This window comes from Hypanus sabinus, chromosome 3, assembly GCF_030144855.1.
Source record: "Hypanus sabinus isolate sHypSab1 chromosome 3, sHypSab1.hap1, whole genome shotgun sequence".
NCBI lineage: Eukaryota > Metazoa > Chordata > Chondrichthyes > Myliobatiformes > Dasyatidae > Hypanus > Hypanus sabinus.
In genome coordinates this window covers 39,864,679-39,889,877 of record NC_082708.1, presented here as the reverse complement: position 1 = coordinate 39,889,877, position 25,199 = coordinate 39,864,679, and the positions used below count along the sequence as shown (strand labels likewise).

The 25,199-nt window shown below is 39.6% G+C and overlaps 1 protein-coding gene across 1 annotated transcript in view; it reads left to right on the top strand.

Moving 5' to 3' along the window:
- LOC132391221 (microtubule-associated tumor suppressor candidate 2-like) overlaps positions 1 to 24,998 on the top strand; it is a 305,375-nt gene extending 280,377 nt beyond the window's left edge. The window contains exons 8-14 of the mRNA XM_059964130.1: positions 94 to 308; positions 1,631 to 1,736; positions 2,743 to 2,816; positions 5,028 to 5,126; positions 9,097 to 9,216; positions 15,162 to 15,259; positions 18,593 to 24,998. Coding sequence (XP_059820113.1) covers positions 94 to 308; positions 1,631 to 1,736; positions 2,743 to 2,816; positions 5,028 to 5,126; positions 9,097 to 9,216; positions 15,162 to 15,259; positions 18,593 to 18,803 — 923 coding nt within the window. The 3' untranslated portion in view covers positions 18,804 to 24,998. The remainder of the gene's footprint in view (positions 1 to 93; positions 309 to 1,630; positions 1,737 to 2,742; positions 2,817 to 5,027; positions 5,127 to 9,096; positions 9,217 to 15,161; positions 15,260 to 18,592) is intronic.
- The last annotated feature ends 201 nt before the right edge of the window (positions 24,999 to 25,199 follow it).

Below are 25,199 nucleotides of genomic sequence, written 5' to 3'. Positions count from 1 at the left end.
CAGGATTATTTTTGTGTTTTGTACATTTTCTTACCATTATGTCTGATCCCAATGTAGAAATAATCTGCAATGGTTTCATCATGTTTGTTTCAGCCCTTAATACTACACGATGTGAAAAGCTGCAAAAGGAGAAGGAAGAGTTGGAAAAGAGGTTTGAGATCGAGGTACAGAGGCTCCAAAAGCAACAACAAGCAGAGATCCGGGACCTTGAAGAGAGGTTGAAGGCTCATTATGCTACAGAGAAAGAGCACCTCATTGAGGAACATACAGAGTCCCTCAAGAAAATCAGATCTCAACACAAGGAACAGGTCCATCTCCACATTTTAATTAGTAATTAATTTAGAGGTTAAGTAGATAGAAATTCACAACCATTCCAGCTCATAAATCTGGCAGGATGTGGCCGATGAGTCACCAATGTAAATGGGACTTCATACGCAAAGGATCCATTTTGTGCTGGTAAAGGAAGTTACGAGATTAAGTATTTTTCTGCTGAGCCTCCTACAGGAATGGACAAGTATGGTGTGGCATGATTGAGTAGCAGCTTGGATCTTGGAAGATGAAGAAGTCTCTCAAACATTTACATTTTATTTTATTTCACTGTCAGGTCCACACAAAATCTCTTTTTCTCAGAGCTTCTGATTAACTTTTCCCCTCTCTCTATTCACCCCATAATCAAAAACAACAGAATTGCTGATCTAACCCTGGTTGTCATCCAGTTTACTTTTAATGAACTGATTTTGCCCAAGGTAACCTGAGGACCTGCTGAGCTGGAGACTGAGCATTTTCAGCCCCGTTGTCAGAAGGGCAACATGACTTATGACAGTTTGCTTTCACAGAAAATACTTGGATATAATCTCCACTTCCCTTTTACCTGTTAACTTGTCAAAGTAAATTTATTTCATTATCACTTCGCAAAAAGGTTCATGTTTCAGTATTAACCATAAATTGACAGCAATTGAGCAAATTTATTGATTGCTAGTGTGAGAACATAAAACTGGTATATAAAAAGCAATTCCTTTTAAGATGGAGCAAAGCATAAGGCCAGCGAGAGGAGTGGAAATGGAAACAGCACAGAACAATACTTCAGCAAATACTATTTTACCTTCTCTATTACAGGCAAGATGGTATCTGAAAAATTAATTAGAACCTGAAAAAAGTTTTATTGTTTTGGAATTCTTCTGGCTATAAAAATGTCCAATTATGATGTGGCTTTATTGTTCTTCTCATTCAGACAGCATCACTTCCCTGCCACACAAAATGTCTTAGAGAACGAGAGCACAGATTTAAAAACTCATTGACTTCAATCCCAACAATTGGTTTTAGCTTTAAATATAAGCATTTGAAATATTATTTTAATTATCTGAAGTTTTTTGCTGTCTTCTGTTCGACTTCGTCTTATGATACTACTACAGGGATGCTGCCCTAATGCTTTTCATGATTATTATTATCATTGTAATCATATTGAAATATTTTCAATTATTCTTTTGCAGATTTTATAGGAAAATTTGGTGAGATAATGATAATATTGACAGCTGTTGTATGCATATTGCAAATTGGTTTAGAAAGGTTGTACTTGAAGGAGGAATTGTTTGTGGCTGTCACCAATTGACTTGTTCTTGTCTTTTATCAGATGGAAGAGATGACAACTATCCATACCAGTACAATCACAGAACTAGATAACAGTCACAGTGCTGCAATAACTATTCTTCAAAATAAGCATGAAAAGAAACTTGAAGGTACTACTTAGAAATTGATAGAAAGAGAACTACCTTGTTCTCTTGCTGTATATTGATAGAAAGGATGATAGTACAAGGAAAATCTCTTGAAAATCGACAAGTAAATAATTGCAAAAGGAAGCAGTAATGAAAAGAATGCATTGATATCCATATTCTGCAAGTATATTTTACATCAATATGACAACAGTTCTTGGTGATTTTATTGAAGAGTTTTCCTCAACCAATTCTCATATATTGTAGTATGTTTGTATTCATTCTTTTTGTAGATTATTTGATTCTGTAGGTTTCTGAACCACTTATTGTTCGTTCATCCACATGCCTCTGCTCCAACCCCAGTGTTTTCTCTCTCCCATACTTCTCTCCATCCGCCCATCATTCTTTATGAATCCTTGTTCCACCAACCACCTGCTGGCCCCTGTCTCACCTCTCCTTCTCTCCTCTTTATACCAGCTATCTTCCCCCTATACTCAATCCTGATGCATGCCTTCAACCCAATATTTACAAATTCCTCACCCCATGCAGCTTCTGAGTTCTTTTAGCAGATAGTTTGTTGACCTCTCATGCAAACTACTTCTCACTGATATTAATAGGAAATGCCATCAATACCACTTGCAGCATCAGCTCCAGTTGACTGCTGAAATAATTTTAATTGAGCAACAAATCACACATTTTCAATTGTTCCCGACTCATAAGCAGTAGAGAACTATTTTTTGAACCAATGACCTTAATCTGCCAAAATATATTGACATATTCAGGAAAGAGCAGAAAAAAATTACCGGTACCCAGAGACTTCAAACCAAATTATGAAGATTCACCAACTGAGTTTATTATAATTCAAATACAGAAGACAAAAAAAATCCTAGTTTTCAACTGTTGAAATATATGTAAACATTAATTTTCTCAAGCTAGTTTCCATCTACAATTCGTTTCATATTTCTCCTTCTAGGGTATTTTACTTTCTCAATGGTATTTACAGTAAAATTTCACGCAGCATTTTCTTTTTCAGAACTAAAAGCCATCCATGAACTTGAGAGGATGACTTTAGAAGAAGAATTTGAAAAACTAAGACTTTCCCTTCAGGTTAGTAGCATTTCAGAACAAAGAGTTAAGGCAAAGGCTTATTTGGAACCAGTCATCATGAAAATCATTAAATTTGTTTTCAAATAAGTAATTGCTGATGAATTTCATTTCTTTATTTTGCATGTGATACTGAGACAAATATCATTTTTAGCTTAACTGCATTTTCTTGCTAAAAGCATGAGAAGCAAGAGACAGAAAAGAGGAACGTGTGAAACTAGGAGTCAGCCATTTTAGCCCCTTAAAGCCTTCTCCACTATTCAATGTATTTACGGCCAGGACTTGACCTCTTCTCAGTGACTGATTCCCAGATGCACCAATTCTCCGAACTTTCAAAAATGTATCTACCTCTTGTATATATACAAGAAGCCTCCAAAATGGAGAATTCCAGGGATTAATCACCCTGTGATAACACTCCTCTGAAGAAATTTGCAAAGTGTCATTATATTAAGTGTGTTATATAACTCAACACATTGTCACTATTGGAAGTGGGAGTGTTACGTATCCCGTAACTGGATCACTTACCAGCGAAGATAGAGAGGTCCGTTGAAGTCTGATGGTACTATTTTCAAATGTTTTTATTTATAAAGGGGCACAAAAGTAAGGTTAATACAAACATTCAGATAATGCACGTCATCAATACTCAATCTAAAGCGCGGGTATAGTAATAATCATCATTAAGAAATGAGCTCTACTGTTGTCTAGGGGATAATATATTGTCCGTTGGAAATATAAAAGTCACTCAGAAGTCTGCAGGCTTCAGCCTTTTGGGAATCGCTGGGTTTCACGTGTTGGACAGAGAGAGATTGGTGAGAAAAGGAAAACTTGCCCGGGTCTTTATGAAGCAACTCCGTTGAATCAGGGGAGCGTTGGTTCCCCGTTGTTAGTTCGAAGTCCTTTTCGGTGTTATCAGCCACCCGCTCCCCGGGCAAAGGTGAACAGAACGCACGTGGCTTTGAATGGCATCCCACTAGCACGGGAGCGCTGAGTGATGGTGTGTCCTTCTGGTGCGTCGCTGGGGTACCGCCTCCTGCAGTCCCCTTTTATCTTGACTTGCAGAGTTGTAGATGTCCATCAAAGTAGGGTGATGCAATCCCCACCCCCACATTGCCCGAGGGTGTCCATGTCCCTGGTAGCTGGCACTAGCAGGGAATTGTAATTCACACAGGTGTCTCTAAGAACAATGGTCAAAACCGTTGCATTGTCTCTCATTTCCTGGGTCCGAGACCCGAATTAATAGTGATCTTGCGATTCTCCGGAAGGAGGGGGCTGCTCCCGCCCCTTCGGCCCCTCAGAGCTGTGGTACATTCATAATAGGAGCAAAAGTTCTTAAAGATAAGAATTAAAAAGTTTAATGATGAAAGTGAAGGTTTGGGGTTCAATGTTTTAGTGGATTGGACAATGTACATTAGCCTAAGTGAAAAATTTACAGTACATGCAAAGGTCTTAGGCACACATATATATAGCTGTGGTGCCTAAGACTTTTGCAAAGTATGCTGTTCGTCAACATGGAGTAGAGAGTGAGTTTGTTGGGAGTGATGAGCATGCAGTGCTATGGGAGGGGTGTGGGACAGGTGGCAGAGAAGAGGTTCCAGGAGCAGAAGGTGGTGTGGGTGCAGCCTCACCCAGCCCTGACATGCCAGGCAAGGTCATTTGATTCCAAACAATTGGTTTATTGATCATTACAGAATGTCTCTCTGGTTCTTTCCACTCCCTCCCCTCTCCTTTACCCACTTTCAGTCCACAGTAGAGACCCATATCAGAATCAGATGTATCATCTCTCACATACTGTATGTTATGAAAATTTTCTTTCTGCAGCTGCAGTACAATGTAATACATAAACATAGTTACAGTACTGTGCAAAAGTCTTGGGCACCCTTGCGCACTCACTCTCTATCTTCCTCTTGAAGCTAGTAAGCCTCTCTCTTTTAGGCCCATCCACGTGGCATAAACTAAGACAAGAAATGTGTTGGTGTGAGGAGGAAGATAATAATAAATTCACTTTTGGAAATGTTGTTTTCCCTCAAGATGTAGTGTAGAGAAGGAAAGGAAATATTGCATCTGGATCATCAATAGTTGAACATCCAGCTGCTAATGGTCAAAGCCTGCAAGACATACTTCAGAATCGGGAATCATTGTTTCCGCCTGATAACAATTTTAAAACAACATCGTTTCCACAGTTTATTAAACCGATTTTCTGTTTCTGTATTCAAGGATCAAGTTGACACGTTAACATTTCAGAATCGCTCACTGAAGGACAAAGCAAAACGATTTGAAGAGGCCTTAAAAAAGAACATAGATGAGCAAGTTGAGGTAAAGCATAACTGGAGTTTGTGTGCCATAATTAAGGAATGCTTGAAATGATAAATATTGCTTAATTAAATTTTTCATTTCTCTCTGAAGATCACATACAAATAATAACCACAAGAACAGATGTGTAATGTTATGTCAGTTTTTCATAATTGTAGTCAATTCATCTCCATGTAATCTATCAGCAAGCCAAAAGCTGGCTCTACAGGTGATAAGTGTTGAGAGCTCAGTACATCATACCTTATGTAGATTATGGAGATAGAAGATGAATAATTATTATGGGTCATTCTGTGAAATTAGATTGCTCAGTTGCACAGCAGCCAAATAAATGACTGTTGAGGCTGTCACTAGCATTTTGTACTTGAACGTGGAACTAGGTGTTCTCCTCAAAACTGTGAATCACTTTTGATTTCCACACTTACTTTGCTTTCCCCATAACTCATTCAGGCTTTTCCTGTTACCCCTCGTCTGGTGAGCCACTTGGAGTAAGTGTGGTTACTGCACTGTCATTTGACAGTAATGTACAGTATATAGAAAGACACAGTGGGGAAATGCTATATGTAGATTGAAGTTCTGGAAGTTGACTTACATCATAGAAAATGAAAATAGTATTTCCCCAGAGTGCCTTTATATATACATTACCATCAAACCACAATTTGGAAAATACGTGATGTTTTGCAGGATATTATATGCGGATTGAAGTTCTGGAATTTGGATTTCATTATAGAAAATGGATCCATTTTCTACGATGCAATCCAATTTCCAGAACTTTCCCCATTGTGTCTTTTGCGGACTCAACAGACACAAATGGAGTTGTTACTTTTTACTTAGTGACACTATTGGGTAAAGATACACGTGGGTAATGAAAAGCAAAGAAACTGCAGATGCTGGAAGCACTCAGCAGATTAAGCAACATCTGTGGAAAGTCAGAGTTAACATCCAGGTGCAAAGTTTTGAAAGTTATCTCTGTTAGATGCAGCCAGTCCTGCTGAGTGTTTTCAGGATGTTATGTATTTATTATACATCGGTTAACCATTAGATATTGATGGACAAGAAATACTCTGCTGCAAAATCATTTTACTATGAACTGTCACTTTATTTATTCATGATTTCAGAGGTGTAACACTCTGGTTGCGTTTTATCTCCTTTTCTCATAGTTTAAGCAACCAGTGTCATTTGACAGTAAAATGGACATAGAACGTTGCATATTTTAATTTTGGTTTATTTAGATGATTTTTTCAGTCCTTATTGCTGTTTGGAAAAATTGGAGATTGTTGGTTTCTGTTATTCACAACTAAATCCAAATCAGTACAGGTTGAGTACCCCTTATCTGAAATGCTTGGGGCAGGAAGTGTTCTGTATTTTGGATTTTGGAACATATGATGAGATCGCCATCATTTCTGACTCTGAATTTATGTGCTACTGGTAAGGTGTCTTTGTCTTGCACTTGTTCATCACTCATACATACTTAACAGCAACAGTAAATACATACCATTAATATAATGAAAATAGAATGTGTGCAGGCTAACAAGAACAACTCAGCAGCATTGGGAGAGTACCTAAATCAGCTGTTGAACAGCTGGCTTTCAGACTCCACCTTCAATGACATGTTTTAATTAAAAGGTTGCAGTAACCTGTATTTGAATTTTACTTTTATTGGGTTTATATCAGGTATAAAGACAATCAACATTGTAGTCTTGTTCTGATGTTAGATTTTCATAAGTGACAATCTTGGCAAACTCATTAATGAGTTTCTCTATTGCTCCATGATCAGCAGGCACTTTAAAAATTTAATCCCATGTCTTTTCCTAAATTTCTGCAACCAACCTGCTGACTATTTAAAATTACCCTCAATTTTCAGTTTATCGTGATAGATCTTTGCTTATTTCATGATCAGCGTACCATTAATTGGCATATGTTCACAGTGACACTGATGAATCTACTCTTTCAATGTATAATCAAGATCTTCAATTTTTGTTTTATGCAGTGTTTTAGTATTTTTCATCAAGTTCTGTTCATTACATATGTGAGGTCACTTCTCAGAACTCTCTGTGATGCTCAGAAACCTGCAAATCACCTGGGAACCTTCCCAGTGCTTTGTGGAATTTTCCAATTGTGACGTAGTTCACCGCTCAAAAAAATTTTGGATTTCGGAAGTTTTCAGATTTTGGATAAGGGGTACTCAACCTGTAATAGCAATGGATAATTTAGAATGCTTTGTTGGTTTAGACTGGAAAATTAAGCCTCATTTGCATTGATCAGAATTACACCAGAGGAGGTTCTGCCTCTACAGGAACATAGGTGGAAGCTTTAAAGATTAAATGGCATAATTTGAAAAGGGGCAAGTAGTTCTCTGTAAGTCTTTCTTTCCTTAAGTAGAGTTGCTAAAAAAAAAACACCTCAAGCACTTTATTTCTCATTGTACATTTTGACCATATGCAAATGAAAAATTATTTCCTGACTTACCAGTAACTTAGAGTCTAATACATTCTATGTGAAATGACGTAGAAGTGCCTCTGAGAAACTTAATGTTAATATATTCTCAGACACAATGTTGTGTTGTGAATAAATTGGGGATTTCCGTGTGATTATTATGTAGCTGGACACTATCCCCTACCCAATCAATAATCATAATCCTTTGAATAAAATGCATTTATGTCAGTATTACTGGAGTTTAAGGATGACAGCATCAAACTCAAAACTGCCTGCTTGAGGGATGATGCTGAATATAATATTGCTGGATAGAAATTTATTCTGTATATCCAGTGGAGAGTGAACTTGTTGATCAAGCAGTCTGAGCAGAGTGCAAGATTCAGACAGGATGGATTTCCATTGCCTTCAGATAATAATAAACCAATTTCAATCATAACACACAAAATGCTAGAAGAACTCAGCAGATCAGGCAGTATCGATGGAGAGGAATAAACAGTCAGTGTTTTGGACTGAGATCTTTCATCAAGTCTCCTGCTTCTGCAGTACCAATGTTTCTGCATTGTAATAAATACAAAGGAAAATATTAGCCTTATCTGTCACATGTACATCAAAGCATCAAAACAGCAAAATAAGTTGTTTGCAACAAAGGCCAACACAGTCTGGGCAGGTGCTGGGACAACTCGCGAGTGTCGCCTTGTTTCCAGTGCCCTCATACTGTAGCGAGTCTTTATGTCTTTGGAATGTGGAAAGAAACTGGAGTACCTGGAGGAAACCCATGTGGTCACGGAGAGAATGTATAAACACCTCACAGACACCAACTGGAATTGAACCCTGATTATGGGTGCTGTAAAGCATTACGTTAGCCACTAGGCTACCATGCAGTGGAGCTCTATACATGTGACTACTAAAATTAAGCTGTTGACACTACCTCTGATTTTCAGAACCATAGTGCTATTTGTTAGAGCAAGCCATGGTAACTAACAGCACATGTTTGTACGTGGGAGAGAGTGAGTGAATGAGATAGAACCCAACTTTGTAAGATATGGCACAGTAGCACTGCAATAAGGGTAATGCTTTACAGCGGCAACTATAAGATAGAGGTTCAATTGCTGACGCTGTCTGTTACAAATTTTTTCGTTCTCCCGGTGATTGCGTGGGTTTCCTGCAGGTGCTCCAGTTTCCTCCTACATTCCAAAGCCGTAGGAGTTGGGGTTGGTAAGTTGTGGACCACGTTCTGTTGGCAACACTTGTGGGCTGAGCCCTGCATATCTTGGTCAGTTGGTCATTGATGCAAACAACTCATTTCACTATATGTCCTGATGTTTCAATATACTGTACATACTTCTTGACAAATAAAGCTTTTCTTTCTTGCTTGTATTTATACTTGGGCTCTGTATAGTTGCATTTTACCAGTGATATAGGAAGTCGCTTCAAATGACAACATTTCAAGTACCATAATGCATGGTTTAATGGACGAAAGTCAAAATTGAGCCAATCTTAAATTTAAATATTTTACCTTGTTTTTCTATATATTTGACAGATTGCCTTGGCACCTTACCAGCACTTAGAGGAAGATATGAACAGTTTAAAACATGTTCTTGAAATGAAAAATCAACAAATTCACAACCAAGAAAAGAAAATTATGCAACTGGAAAAACTGGTTAGAAAAAATAGATAGATTTCTATTCATTAAACTCGCAAGGTTTAGAACCAGATTTATAAATTTGTTATATCTATGTGGTTTTAATGGAAATGCCATTAAGATTGTGCTTTTAGATTAGATTGAAAAAGTAGGTCCTTTAAATAGAAATTACTCCAATTTCAATTGTCTAGTTCCATTTTTCAGAATTATATGATAAAAATTGATCTTTCTTTAGATTCAGTCTGGAAATCCAACTGAGCAGTTCCAGTTGCTAATAGCCATGTGCAACCAGCTTTGTTTTGCATGGGGAAAACCACAATTATGTAATTCCCACTGTAATGTTTGTTTGGTGTTGTTCAATGAAATTAGACATCCCACTACTAGTCTAAGTTACAGTACATTCTGTTGCTCTCAGTTCTCACTCTGAACTGTTATTCTTCCGTGTTCCCAGCCCTACACTTCCCTCACATCTCCTTAGATCCCTCGCTTCTCCAACCTACAATGGAAGAACTCAACAGAGCTCTATGGAGCCTCTGCCTCTCGGCCCTAAGGACCTGGGTTCAATCTTAACCTCCAGTGTCATCTATGTGGAGTTTGCATGTTTCCCGTGTGACCGTGTGGGTTTCCCCTGTGCTCCAGTTTCCTTCCAAATCCCAAATACATGAAGGTTGTTAGGTTAATTGTCCATAATGGGTAGTAGAAGGATAGAATCTAGGGAGGATGATAAGAGTGTGGGGAGAACAAGGCGGAATTTGTGTAGGATTAAAGTAAAAGGGCGATTGATTGCCATCACCACACATCTAATCCTGTAGACAATTAGGAAGCACAACCACTGAAATATGGCTTTGCTATCATCTCATACAATTTTTGCGGATGAGCTTGCTTCTTTCCATTACCGTTCAGATTGCGCCCAGGTTCTCGTCCTTTAGATCTAAGAGACATTTCTGTTTACATATCTTCAGAAATTCACAATAAACTCTTAACAATAAGTTCAAAAAAATAGCAAAAAACTTTTGGTGTAGGTAAAAATAAGTTGGATAAGGGTGATCAAGGGTTAAAAAAAGTAAAGGTTATGGAGCGAGTCTAAAACAGTACTCACTCCATGAGCGTCTCCCGCTGACTCCATCTCATACAATTTTTGATGCTATCAAATGGGAGAAATTACAGAGAAATTGTTGTAAATCTAGTCATGAAGAAAAGAAGAACTTACGAAAGGTTCAAAAAACTAGGTAATGATAGAGATGTAGAAGATTATAAGGCTAGCGGGAAGGAGCTTAATAAAGAAATTAGGTGGGCCAGAAGGGGCCATGAGAAGGCCTTTGTGAACAGGATTAAGGAAAACTGCAAGGCATTCAAGTATGTGAAGAGCAAGAGGATAAGACAGGAGAGAATAGGACCAATCAAGTGTGATACTGGAAAAGTGTGTTTGGAGCAAATAGCAGAGGTACTTAATGAGTACTTTGCTTCAGTATTCACTATGGAGAAGGATCTTGGTGATTGTAGGGATGATTTACAGCGGACTGAAAAGCTTGAGCATATAGATATTAAGAAAGAGGATGTGCAGGAGCTTTTGGAAAGCATCAAGTTGGATAAGTCGCTGGGACCAGATGAGTTGGGCCCCAGGCTACTGTGAGAGGTGAGGGAGGAGATTGCTGAGCCTCTGGCAATGATCTTTGCATCATCAATGGGGATGGTAGAGGTTCCAGAGGATTGGAGAGTTGTGGATGTTGTTCTATTATTCAAGAAAGGGAGTAGAGATAGCCCAAGAAATTATAGACCAATGAATCTTATCTCAGTGGTTGGTAAGTTGATGGGGAAGATTCTGAGAGGCATAATACGATTAGGAATAGTCAGCATGGCTTTGTCAAGGGTAGGTTGTGCCTTACAAGCCTGATTTATTTTTTTGAGGTGACTAAACACGTTGATGAAGGTAGAGCAGTAGATGTAGTGTACATGGATTTTAGCAAGGCATTTGATAAGGTACCCCATGCAAGGCTTATTGAGAAAGTAAGGAGGCATGGGATCCAAGGAGACCTTGCTTTGTAGATCCAGAATTGGCTTGCCCACAGAAGGCAAAGGGTTGTTGTAGAATGGGTCATATTCTGCATGGAGGTCAGTGACCAATGGTATGCCTCAGGGATCTGTTCTGGGACCCCTTCTCTTTGTGATTTTTTATAAATGACCTGGATGAGGAAGTGGAGGAATGTGTTAGTAAATTTGCTGATGACACAAAGGTTGGAGGTGTTGTGGATAGTATGGAGGGCTGTCAGAGGTTACAGTGGGACATTGATAGGATGCAAAACTGGGCTGAGAAGTGGCAGATCGACTTCAACCCAGATAAGTATGAGGTGGTTCATTTTGGTAGGTCAAATATGATGAATATAGTATTAATGGTAAGACTCTTGTTAGTGTGGAGGATCAGAGGGATCTTGGGGTCCGAGTCCATATGACACTCAAAGCTGCAGCGCAGGTTGACTCTGTGGTTAAGAAAGCATATGGTGCATTTGCCTTTATAAACTGTGGGATTGAGTTTAGGAACTGAGAAGTAATGTTGTAGCTATATAGGACCCTGGTGAGGCTCCACTTGGAGTAGTGCTCAGTTCTGGTCACCTCACTATAGGAAGGATGTGGAAACCATAGAAAGGGTGCATAAGAGATTCACTATAGGAAGGATGTTGCCTGGAATGGGGGAGATGCCTTATGAGAATAGGTTGAGTGAACTTGGCCTTTTTTCCTTGAAGTGACAGAGGATGAGAGGTGAGCTGATAAGTGTATAAGATGATGAGAGGCATTGATCATGTGGATAGTCAGAGGCTTTTTCCCAGGGCTGAAATGGTTGCCACAAGAGGGCACAGGTTTAAGGTGCTTGGAAGCAGGTACAGAGGAGATGTCAGGGGTAAGTTTTCTTTACACGGAGAGTGGTGAGTCCATGGAATGGTTTGCCGGCGACGGTGGTGGAGGTGGAATCGATAGGGTCTGCTAAGAAACTCCTGGACAGGTACATGGAGCTCAGAAAAATAGAGAGCTATGGGCAATCCTAGGTAATTTCTCAGGTAAGAACATATTCAGCATAGCTTTGTGGCATAAGGGCCCATATTGTGCTGAAGGTTTTCTATGTTTCTATCCTTCTCAAGTTTGACTAACTGCAGAAATGCATCTCCAGTTTGTCTCTATCATGACAAGCATGCCATGGTTATAACTAACAGGTCCACAACCATCTTAATGCCGAGACCAGGCAACATCTCCCCTATACTTTCTTACCTAAGTGGCACGCCTCTTCTTCAGCAAGCTTTCTGCAGGACTGGAGCTGATCTGTAGAACAAATAGGACGCTGTTCAACCTATGTCACCCGCACTTCAGAGCCAAGGGCACCCTACCTTCAGCCACTGAAATGCAATAAAGACATGTCCATGTTTGGAGGTATTGTTTCAGTCATATGAAAAAAGTGGTCTTATCATCCACAAGATAAAGTTCCAATGTCAACCACTCCTCACTCTCCAACACAAGGTCTAAAATAGGTTCCTAGAAAATTTGGACTACTTTCAACATCTAAGGAGCTGTTTTGAAATCACAGCTGACAGATAATGAGATCCGCCATCATTTTTGCTGTGCCTTCACTGCCTTTGGCCATCTGAGGAAGAGAGTGCTTGAAAGTGAAGACCTCAAACCCAACTCAAAGCTCAGTGTCTAATGGCAAGCAGCGATCCTTGTCTTCATATACACTTCTGAGACTCAGAGAGTTAGAGAGGTGCTACCAATGTTGCCTCTGCAATGTTCACTAGCAAGATAGACAAACCAATATCTATATCCTTTTCCTGCCAGTGTGCATGATGTTGAGGCCCCAATTACAGGCAGCCCTTTTCGCCGCATGCCCAGCACTGGACTCCCAAAATAGACCCTCTGTTCTAAGCTGTTATATAGAAAGAGATCATTAAATGGATTAAGGAAGATAATCAGAAATATTCTCAGAGCCCTTGAGAAAGTGTGGTGACCCCACCGACTCATGGGAATCCCCAACCTGTGATCTTTGAAGATGGAGACAGAGCACCATAATCAAGTCCACTATTGGCAGCACACAGAAGCCCGGTGTAAATGTGCAAGAGGTGTACTGCTTCCCAAGTTGTCCAGGTACCAAGCTTGGCCCACACGTGGCAGAGTGTGCAAATCCCAAATTGGCCTGATCAGTCATCTTAAGACTCTTGACGACAGGAGTAGAAGACATCCTTGATCCAGAGAGAGGGACTAATAGGAAGTGAAGGATATTTCAGCACATGTACACCAATAACCTGTCAGTCAGGGTTCACAGTTACCATTCAAATCTTCCATTGCATTTCCATGTTGTTGCAAGCCTCAAGCCCTCATGTTCACAGCTGTGCATCGCAAGCCCAAGGGTGCCAGTGGTCTAACTCACAGACCATTGTCTATTTCCTCTTGACATTGAATAGCCTCCCAAAAGATTGGCTGTAGGCATTGTATAGGAGCAATTAGGCAGCAAGGGCACAAAGAAGATGGGCACTGAGGGGATGCACAAAGAAGATTAAAAACAACAGATTCAACAGATGCTGTAAATCTTGAGCAACACTCAAAATGCTGGAGGAACTCAGTAGGTCAGGCAGCATCTATGGAGAGGAATAAACAGTCAACGTTTTCTGCTTAAGGAGAGGGTGCAGAAGAGATTAGCAACATGATAGAGGCATACAAGATGATAAGAGGCATAGTTAGAGACTTCCAGGAAGGAAATGGCTAATGCAAGGTGTTCGGAGGAAAGGAAAGGGGAGGTGTCAGAGGTAGGTTTGTACATAGGGAGTGGTGGCTACATGGGACACACTACAGGGGTGGTGGTAGAGACAGATACATTAGGTGCTTACATAGGTACATGGATGGAAGAATGGAGGCGTATGTGGGAGGGAAGGGTTAGATTGATATTGGAGTGGGTTGGTACAACACCGTGTGTCGAAGTGCCTTTACTGTGCTCTACTATTCTATGATCCACTTGTTCTGCTTCTCTCTCTCCTCTTATTCTTTTGTTTTCTCTGAAGGAGGGATCCTTTTAATTCCAGCATGAAACAAAGTTGATTATACCTAAAGTGATGGAGTTATTGCCCCTGCAATCCCAGCAATAAACAAAAACATTGTTGAGCGACAAGGTCAAAAGTTATATTACTTTCAACACACAACACTCAGATCCAATTAAACAGAAATTACAGCTTTTACACATATTGGAATAAAACTGGAACATGCAATGGCAGCATGGATTTTGTCTCGCACTGTTAATTTCTGAGTTTGACCTCCCAGTGCAGTGGATCAGTATTGGAAATTTTTTGGCAATTTCCATTATTTACCAACATAATGGATAGAAAACCATTCCACACACAAATTCCCATGATGAGTTATCAGTCTGTGACAGTTTCAAAAGTTAATACTCAACATACACACACACAAAAAATGCTGGAGGAACTCAACAGACCAGCCAGCATCTATGGAAAAAGAGTACAGTTGATGTTTCAGGCCAAAACCCTTCAGCAGAACTAATCTACTGTTGTGTATTTAGTATTTCAGTAATATTTGAATAATATTGTAAAAATATTGTTTAAGCATTCTTTGTTGTTTACATAATTCATTACAGGTTATATGTAAGAGTACATTAAAGTCATATGTCATTATGCTGCTACATCATATGCGCATGCCTCATTAAAAGTAAAACTAAACGTACACGAGTTATTCCCAGCTCCTGTGTTTTCCTTTCAATTAGTTTAATGTTTTGGAGCAACAAAATATAACATCTACATCCTCAGTATTGTTTCTAAGGCAGTGCCTGCGTACTTCTAATGCATATTAAGAGTTCGAACATGTTTCCTTGTAATACTGTTTAACTGCAGGACTTTGGTAGCCATTACATCTAAGAATTCACAATGGTGTATTAATTTTCTTGAAGCAAACTCATTTTTATGTCATCTCTGCAGGCTGAGAAGAATGTGGTGTTGGAAGAAAAAGTTCAAGTACTTCAACAGCAGAATGAAGATCTGAAAGTCAGGATTGATAACAATGCTGCCTTAACAAGGTTAGTGGTCAAATGCATAAAAAGCAGTTATACAAACCCTAAATTGAACCAGCGGAAAGTTAGCTTGAAGTTCCAAATGCTTTCATGAGAGAATTTGGGTATGTGAGCTTTCCATTATCTCAAGGAAAGAAAAGCATAGGCCTTGTAATTTACCTGGATGGGACATTCAAGAGAATTACTTCCCATTGAGTGTGTGTGGAATCTTGACAGAAGCTAATTTTGAAATTCTTATTATTTTTTGCACCTATTGTTTTCTACAGGATGTGGTCTTTCATGTAATTTTACTGGTTCAGAAGTCTGGGCTGACGCTGAGCCAAGCCTGAAAGGAAAGACGACCGTAAGCCAGTAGCAGAATTAGGCCATTTAGCCCATCAGGTCTGCTCACCTATTGCCTCATCCCTGTCAGCCCCATTCTCCCTGTAACCTTTGATTCTCTGACTAATCAAGAACCTATCAAACTCCGCTTTAAGTATACTCAGTGGCTTAGTTTCCATAGCCGTTTGTTGCAATGAATTCCATAGATTCACTACCCTTTGGCTAGAGAAATTCTAAATGAACTTCCCTCTAGTCTGAAACTTCCCTCTTTTATTCTGGGATCATTCTTATGAACCTCCTCGGGACCAACAATGTCAGCACATCTTTTTTTTAGATAAGGGGCCCAAAAGTGCTTACAATACTCCAAGTGCAGTCTGACTAGTTCCTTATAAAGCTTCAGTGTTACATCCTTGCTTTTGTATTCTAGTCCTCTCCAAATGAATGCTAACATTGCATTCCCTACCACCAAGCCAACCTGCAAAGTAACCTTTAGGGAATTCAACCCAAGGACTCCCAGGACCTTTTGCACCCATGATTTTTGAAATTTTTCCCCATTTAAAAAATAGTTTTCTTTGTTTCTTCTCCCAAAGTGCATGACCATACACTTCCTGAAACTATATGCCATCTGCCACTTCTTTGCCCATTCTCCCAATCTAAGTCCTTCTGTAGCCTCTCTACTTCCTCAACACTACTTGCCCCTCCACCTATCTTCATATCATCAATAAACATGGCCACAAACCCATCAATTCTATCATCTAAATCATTCACATATAATGTAAAAAGAAGCGGTCCCAACACCAGCTCCTAAGGAACACCAGTTATCACCAGCAGCCAACCAGAAAAGGCCCCTTTATTCCCACTCTTTGCCTCCTACCAGTCAGCCAATCTTCTATCTACGGTAATACCATGGGCTATTGTCTTGTTCAGCAGCTTCATGTGCAATGCTTTGCCAAAGGCCTAATGAAAATCCAAGTAAACAACATCCACTGACTGTCTTTTGTCTATCCTGCCTGTTACTTCCTCAAAGAATTCCATCAGATTTATCAGGCAAGATTTCCTCTTCAGGTAACCATGCTGACTTTGGCCTATTTTATCATGTGCTGCAAGTACCCTGAAACCTCATCCTTATAAATAGGCTCCAAGATCTTCCCAACCACTGACATCAGGCTAACTGGCCAGTAATTTCCTCTCCTTTGCCTCCCTCCCTTTTTAAGAGTGGAATGACATTTGCAGTTTTCCAGTTCTCCAGAATCATTCTAGAATCTATGCCTTGACAATCATTTCAGCAACATCTTTCAGAACCTTCAGGTGTAGTCCATCTGGTCCAGTTGACTTACCTACCTTCAGAACTTTCATCCTCCCATGCATCTTCTCCTTAGTAATAGTAATAACATTCACTTCTGCCTCCGACACTCTCAAATTTCTGGCATAATGCTCCTGCTTTCCAAAGTTCCTCTGCCACTCTTTGTGCCCCATTACAACCTCTCCAGTGTCATTTTCCAGTAGTCCGATATTCACTGTCACCTCTCTTTTATTCTTTACATATTTGAAAGTACTTTTAGTATCCTCTTGTATATTATTAACTAGCTTTCTTTCATGTTTCTTTTCTCTCCTATTCTCTTATAGGTGTCTTCTGTTGGTTTTTGAAAATCTCTATTTTCTAGCTTCCCACTAACTTTTGCAATATTATACGCCCTCTCCTTTGTTGTTTTTCTGCTATCTTTGACTTCCCTTGTCAGCCACGGTTGCCTCATCCTCCCTTTAGAATACTTCATCATCGTTGGGATGTATCAATCCTGTGCCTTCTGAATTGTCCTCAGGAATTCCAGCCATTGCTGTTCTGCTGTCATCCCTGCTAATGTCACTTCCAATCAACTTTGGCCAGCTCCTCTCTCGTGCCTTGATAACTCCCCTTACACCTCTGTAACACTGATACGTCTTTTCTCTCTCAAGCTGCAGGATGAATTCTATCATATTATGATCACTGCCTCCTAAGAGTTACTTTATCTTAAACTCCCTAATCAAATTTGCTTCATTACACAACACCCGATCCAGAATTGCCTTTCCTCTGGTGAACTCAATCACAAACTGCTCTAAAAAGCTATCTTGTAGGCAGTCTACAAATCCCCTCTCTTGGGATCCAGAAGCAACCTCATTTTCCCCATCTACCTACATATTGACATCCTCCATGACTATTGTAACATTGCCCATTTCACATGCCCATTCTATCTCCCATTGTGATTTGTATCCCACATCCTGGCTACAAACTTGGAGGCCTTCATACAACACCCATCAGCTTTTTCACCCTTGCAGTTCCTTAACTCTACCTACAAGGATTCTACATCTTCCAAACCTATGTCACCTCTTTCTAAGAATTTGATTTCATTTTTTACCAACAGAGCCAGCACAGCAACCCCCCCCCCCCCCCCACAGCCCCTCTGCCTATCCTTTCGATACAGTGTCTATCCTTGGATCCTTGGAATGTTAAGCTCCCAACTATGGTTTTCTTTCAGCCTCAATTCAGTGATGCCCACAATGTCGTACTTGCCAATTTCTAATTATGCTACAAGATCATCTACCTTATTCTGTATACTGTGTGCACTGAAATTTAACATTTTCTGCCCTGTATTCATCACCCTTTGCCATTTTGCCCCCATGTTACACTTCCACTCATCCCAATGACTATAATTTTTCCCTATCATCTGCCTGTCCTTCCTCACATCTCACTACACATTGCATCTACTTATACAGTATACCAACTACCCCATCCTCAGCCTTATCACTCCAGTTCCCAACCCCACCGAATTAGCTTAAACCCTCCTCAACAGCTCTCTGATTTCTAAAGCGCCCTTTAATTTCTAATGAAACGATTTTCAAATTTAGTTTAACAGAGAAAGAGTTAAAAGCACCTTGGCAGTAAAAATGTTTATAGTTAATTACCTAATTTGTGGCCTTTGAACTAATTTGCAGAGTTTTCTGACGGTTTAGAAGGAAAATACCTCTTGCTTGTTCTTGCAGACAACTCTCAGAGGAAAATGCAACACTTCATGAATACGTTGAGAAAGAAAGCAAGGAAAAGAAAAGACTCAGCAGAACGAATGAGGAGCTCGTCTGGAGGCTCCAAACAGGTGAACCTGTTAGTCCAATCAAAATATCCTCCTCATCTTCAAACTTCCAGTGCCCTCAGGGTGCACTCCCACCTCCAGCAGTAAGCACTACCCCAAGATGATGAAAAGGTATCAGAATGAAAACACACGGGCTACCTTGATGTTATTCATGTTATCTCTGGCGCTCAGCTGTAACTGCTGAATATTATGCTTGGTTTTGCTCAAAGTAAAGTCACCATTTGTGCTTTGAGCACACTTGTTAGCATATAACAATAAGTGAACGAAGCTACTTTTCAGTCTCCGGTAGGTCTTGCTGTCGAAGTCACTGTCAGTAATGCACCTTTCAGTGCATTGTTTCCAATAAAGTTGTATGCTATGAAGTTTGATGTGGGGAAGCTCTTCCAAAACTTTTCCAGGTCTACTGTTTATGCCTCTTATTGAACAGGTATGCAAAAGTCAGATTTTTTTCTGATCATACGGGCTTTTAAGATATTTGTACCTATGTCCAAATTTATCTTGTAGTGTTCCCTTGAGTAACATTTTAAAAAGTTCAGGATTTCTGCTTTTCGCTTTTAGTATTGGACGAATGTGCAAAATTATATATTTTTTACACGATTGTCAAAGTATTTTGGCTTGTTGCCTCTTTTAAAATATGTCCCAAACAGACTGGTTATCTGAGTAAATCATCCACCATAAAAACACTGGATGGAGGAGGAAAAGAAAGATGTCATGCAGCCTCCTCTCACTAAGCGATGCTGCTATAATTGGGGTTGGCAACAGCAGCTTGAGGTGGGGTGCTCTGATCTTCAATACTGCGGCAGCTTTTAAAGTACACTTCAAAGCTGCTGACTTATTTTGCAATGTGTGCAAGAATTCAGAGAATCCGTTGCTGTACAGAAAAATGTTTGTATGTAGTAACCGAAGACCCGCTTCTGCTGTTGGTATGTCCGGGAACGTTGGTCAAGGAAGTGAATGCGCAGTGAGCTGCAAATTGAGATTATGTAATTCAATGAAAACCCTGTGGATATTGAAAAAACAGGCCGAGTAATTTTAATTAATTAATTAGCACCTCAAATATTCATCTGATGATCCTAACATTAATAAACAACACATTAACACAGATTTCTAAGAGACAAATTCTCCCTCAAAGATTACCCAAGGATTGCCAAACCAGTCACTTCGTCTTGCATTTCCAGCTTGAATCACAGACCCAGTTCTAGGTCACCCTTCTGTGTGAGCTAACGTCCTGAAAGTGCCATAGTGTACCAAATGAGTCATAAAGTACAGCAGCGCACTAAAAGGCCCTTCAGCCCATCAAGTCCGTGCCAATCAGACCTTCTGCCTACCCCCATTTAGCTGTGCCTGGACCACGTCCTCCCAAACCTCTCTTAAATGTTACAATTGAACCTACATCTACCATTTCCACTGGCAGTTTGTTCCACACTCGCAATAGGCTCCCTTCAGATCCCCCTTGAATATTTCACTTAACCCTATGACCTCTGGTTTTAGTCTCACCCAACCTGAAGGGGAAAAAGCCTGCATGCATTCACCCTATTGATACCCCTCTATCAAATCTCCACTTATTCTCCTACATTCTAGGGAATAAAATCTTAACCTATTCATTTAAATGGAGTCCCAGCAAGAGGCTTGTAAATTTTCTGTGCACTTTTTCAAGGTTATTGGTGACTTTTCTGGTTGGTGACCAGAATTGCACACAATAATCCAAATTTAGTCTCCCCAATTCCTTGGATAACCTTAACACTTAAGCTCTCCCTGTAATTTGCTCTCCTTTGTAATTTACAAAGACCATCATGCTAAAAGCTCTTACTACCTATTCATCTGTTTGCTTTTTTTAAGGAATTATCGACTAGTATTCTCCGCTTTAAAGAAAATTACAATATTTTAACAAAATGGTAGCAAGTTATTAAAAAGGTCAAGAACAAAATCAGTAACATTCAACACAGCAGCTGGGGCTGAACTAAAGTGAAACAGTATCGATATGGATGAGAGAGAAATGCTGAAAAAGAGCCTCAGATAGAAAAAATAGCAGCTTGCACTCATTTTTTATCAATCCAATGCATTAAAATCCTAAGAGGCAGAGTTTAGTCACATTACACATTTGGGAGACGGCAACAGATAAGAATAAAATAAATATATTTGAAATACAAATGAAACAGAAAAATAAAAAGAACACTTAATTAAAATTGAAACTAATTTCGACGATTGCTGTCCAGTCCTTGCAAATTGTGAAATAGTACCAAAACATATTAAGAAACATACATTTACATCATGTTCCATTTTGTGAAGCATTTCACAGAATTATTAATGATACAAGTTTCAGTCAAATTGAAAGCTTAATCATTACACTGGAATACTGCACCGTTCTGCAAATTCAAAACTGAATTTGGACTGTGTAAGGACGCAGAGAGAGCAGTGCTTGAGGTGAAAACTGCAATTCCGATGTTGTATTTGTCAAATATGAATGCTTAATGAAAAGTTTAAATTAGAGCTAGTGCGATTCAGTTGCAGTCAGTTATGTGTTCTTTTCCACTTTCCACATTAATTGAATCCATAGAACCAAAGATCTTTAGCTGTTCTTGAGTCCAGAACAGGCCTCAATGAGACTGAGGTGTATTTTGGTGTATTCCACCATATTCACCCTTGCCTGATCTGACCACTGGTGATCTTCATCAGTGCAGTTATATAGTCACAGTGCTAAGTAGATACTTTCAATGGCATGCTGACATACTGTGTAGTTGCGAGGGATTGTACATGGAGACTGTGTGGACGAGAATGTACGTATAATGCTGGTATGTCACTTCCTGAAGCACCGCCACAAACTTGCATTCAGTGAGCCCCAAATGTGTGACTCATTTTGCAGTTTCAATGAGACTTTGTCCCAATCACAATTATCATTAACCCTTCAATTCTTATGAACCAACTTCAAAGGGGGGAAAGGGGCTACATAAACAATTTGAGTTTAAGATTTTGATTCATTTTAAGGGAGCACTGCAGCCAGAAGTACATAAATGCTCATTTGACATTGGTTAAAAAAATGTCTTGGGTATAATGATATGGAAGAATTATTTTGTATGTAAGCATACTATACTTGATTGAAGTGTGTGCAGTCTATTCAGTAAATCATTATGAAAAACCAGTTTGTTACAACCATCTGCAAATTTCCATTTACCCAAGTCTTTTTAATTATAAAGCAAAATAAATACATCTTAGAAACCCAATGCTGTTTTTTCACCTCCAGACAGAAGCAAATGTGCACTACTGCTCTCCATTTTATCCCTTAACATGTTTTACACATGCTGTCATGTCCTTTTGGAAAGCCCACAAACATTATTATCTATAACTCTTCATCAAAATTCTGCTATTTCTTTGAAGAGACAATTCAGTATTTTTAACAATGCTTTGTTAACCCATAGTTTTCCAAATAAGTTAGGTTTATTATAGATTGTACTACCCACAACCATTGTTAGACTCTCTTCCCTGCCTTATTTGAACAAATGTGTTATAACTACAGCCTTGCATCTATTTGCAATAGCCAAGTTGATTTAGCTTAATGTTATATTTTATTGTTCAGTTATCCAAGTGTTAATATTTTGCTGAAATGAATTATAAACCTTTAAAAAGTTTGCATCCCAGAGCCAAAAATTGATATTTCTTTTCATCTTAAGGTGGAAAGATTTTAACCCAAAGAACTTTTCTTTCCATTCAGAAATGTAGTGGAAGCAAAAAGCAGCATTAGAGGCATTTACATTTAAGTTTAGAATTCTTATTGGCTTACCTTCCTGACAAAAGAGAAACCTCCTTAAAATACAACATTCTTTGAAAAACTTTTCCAGTGTTTCCCTTTCGCTCTGGCTGCCAGTCGTCCTGTACCTCACCAGAAACGACTATCCCACGAATCCTATTGAAGCTGTTCATCACAACTGAGGCGTAATCTTTTCACTTGATAGCAGAGACCTCACTGAGTGAAGTGCTTGTAGGAAGCTCTCTCAGTACAGCAGGGGTTCCCAACCTGTGGTCCACAGACCCCTTGCTTAACAGTATTGTTCCATGGCATGCAAAAAGGTTGAGAACCCTGCAGGTAGATTGACAGTTTCAAAACAGTAATTGGTTATTTAAAACATTACACATTTGGGACTAACTCAGGTTTACTAAAGTTTACTCATGAAGGGTGGCAGTAATTGCAAATCTACTGTATACCTCGCACTTGAACTACATAATGCTATCTCTGGCTCCTCGATCATCCCACATCATGGAGGCTCTATGAGGGTCAACTATCAAACGGATGTTGCCAAGTATACAGGTGATGACCGTTGTTCTCCCCCACCACCTGTGCACTACTTCCATGCACCCTGTCTAGCCCTCGTTACTGGCAGCTTTTTATGTATTTTTATGATCTGTAGCTTCCATGAGGAAGAGTTCTGTCAAGGTCACGGTCTCCTGTAATCAGCACAGCAGCTGTGAGCACACAGGTCTGACTTGTAATATTGTCATTCTATGTGCAAACTGATGGACCTCTTGCTTTAAACATATTTTTGCTAAGTTGTACAAATATTTGTAGATGATCCAGTTAGATGTTAGCACTAGGTTTGATAGGAGTGTGGTGTCTTCAAAGCAGATGAAATCTGGGCATTTCTTCCTTTAATTCATCACTTCGTCTTATACAAAACATACACAAAAACAAAAAAACTTCACCCTGTTTTCCTGAAACACTGCAGTGCAGAAGGCAGATGGTTTCTTTGGTGAAGTGAGGGACCCATCATAGATTACTCCAATGTCACGTGCAGGGCCAGCTCAGCTGTAGGGTTACAAGTCAGCATGTGGGAGGCTGAGGAGGGTTACCAGTGAGGGAAAATGCTTTACATCGGAGCTCTCTGTACCTATCATCCCTCCTGCACTGCACCATCCGTAGTGTGCATCCTATCCCACATTGCATTCATAGCACAGGGAATGATCTCCATACTCTCATGTCATCCCCACCATTGATGCCACATGTAGGTGGCCACTTACCAGAGCTAATGTTAACATCGGAGACACTCAAACTCAGGGCTGAATTCTCCTGTCTCTCTCATTGCCTCTGGGGTTTTTGGCCGTACATCATATTTTGCAGTAGCTCCACAGATATCCCATTTGGCAGTAGCCTTGTGGTGCAGGACCCTTATGCCCGTCTACATGAACATCATTCTATGTTCTGTTCCACCAAATGGGTCACCTCAGATTTCTACCTCACCATTGTATGCTGAGGATCCTCTTCCACATGGAGGAGACTCCTGCGAGAATGATGACACACGTTGAACACATGGGCGATGGCAGATATCTGTTAGCAGAGGTAATGAGGGAAGGGAATATCACTGCAGGAGCCTGACAACAAACGTTTGAGGTTACTGGATTTCTGAAAACATGAGGAAATGCAGACTGGCAAGGAGGGATGATATTTTGGAGTAGACTTAAGACAGCAGATTCACAGATTGAACTAATATGGGTGAACCTTCCTGCAGTCAAGGTGTAGGAATAAAGGACTACACTCTTGCCCATTTCAACAGCAACTTCCAGCCATGTTTTCCTCCTGCTGGTATTCCTTTAAGACCATAGAGCCCTCAACATGAGCATAAAAATGCTATCCAGATTTAGAACCTATTAAATAATGGAGGCCATCAGATGATTGACAGGAGAGGCTCATGCTAAAACTTGGCCGTAGAAGTGGTGACTCTGACCAAATTTAATCCCTTCTCAAATCATGAATTGCTAAAATCAAGTAGGGGACTACAGCAAAAGTTCAAGGCGAGATCCATTATTTCAATCCAGCCTGGTGCTTTGTCACTTGTGGACATGAGGCTCTCCAACACTGGAAATGTTGTCAGCTATCAAGGCACCAGGGACCAGAAAAGTGCTTTAATTACAAACTGTTTCTGTTCTGTGACAGGGTTTATCGATGCAGCAGTGAATTGTTTCCCAGTGAACTGGGAACTAGGTGATTATATGCAAGTTAAACTGATATTTCTCAGCAATTTCAATACAGAGTGCTTTCTATTTTACAGGAGTGTAAATCTAATGACTATCCAAAAAATGTGTAATGTAACAAAAAAAAAGTTATTTATAAAATCCATGCTGGGTCTGTGTCCCATGGACACACAAAACACAAGTTTGATATGTAGAATAATTAGTGTCATTTAGTTCTTGTGTTTAATGATCTGTGAATAATTTGTATTTATTTCTGCCGGATTGTATGAGAATCGAGTGTGATACAGCACTGTGTATGTATACATGTTCCAACACAATAAAAGATGGAAGCATGCTAACTCCAGTCCTGAGGGTGGTGCTGTTTATGTCTGACGTGTTAAATGACAAATATTATGTAACTGAATGATTTGTAACTCATAAATCAGACACCTCTGCTTAAATTACATTGGAAAATAAATTGATGGCATTCAGCTTTAAAACAAATCCTGTGAATAACTTATTCCCCAAACCCATTAACTGCCATTAAGATGGTCAGCTGC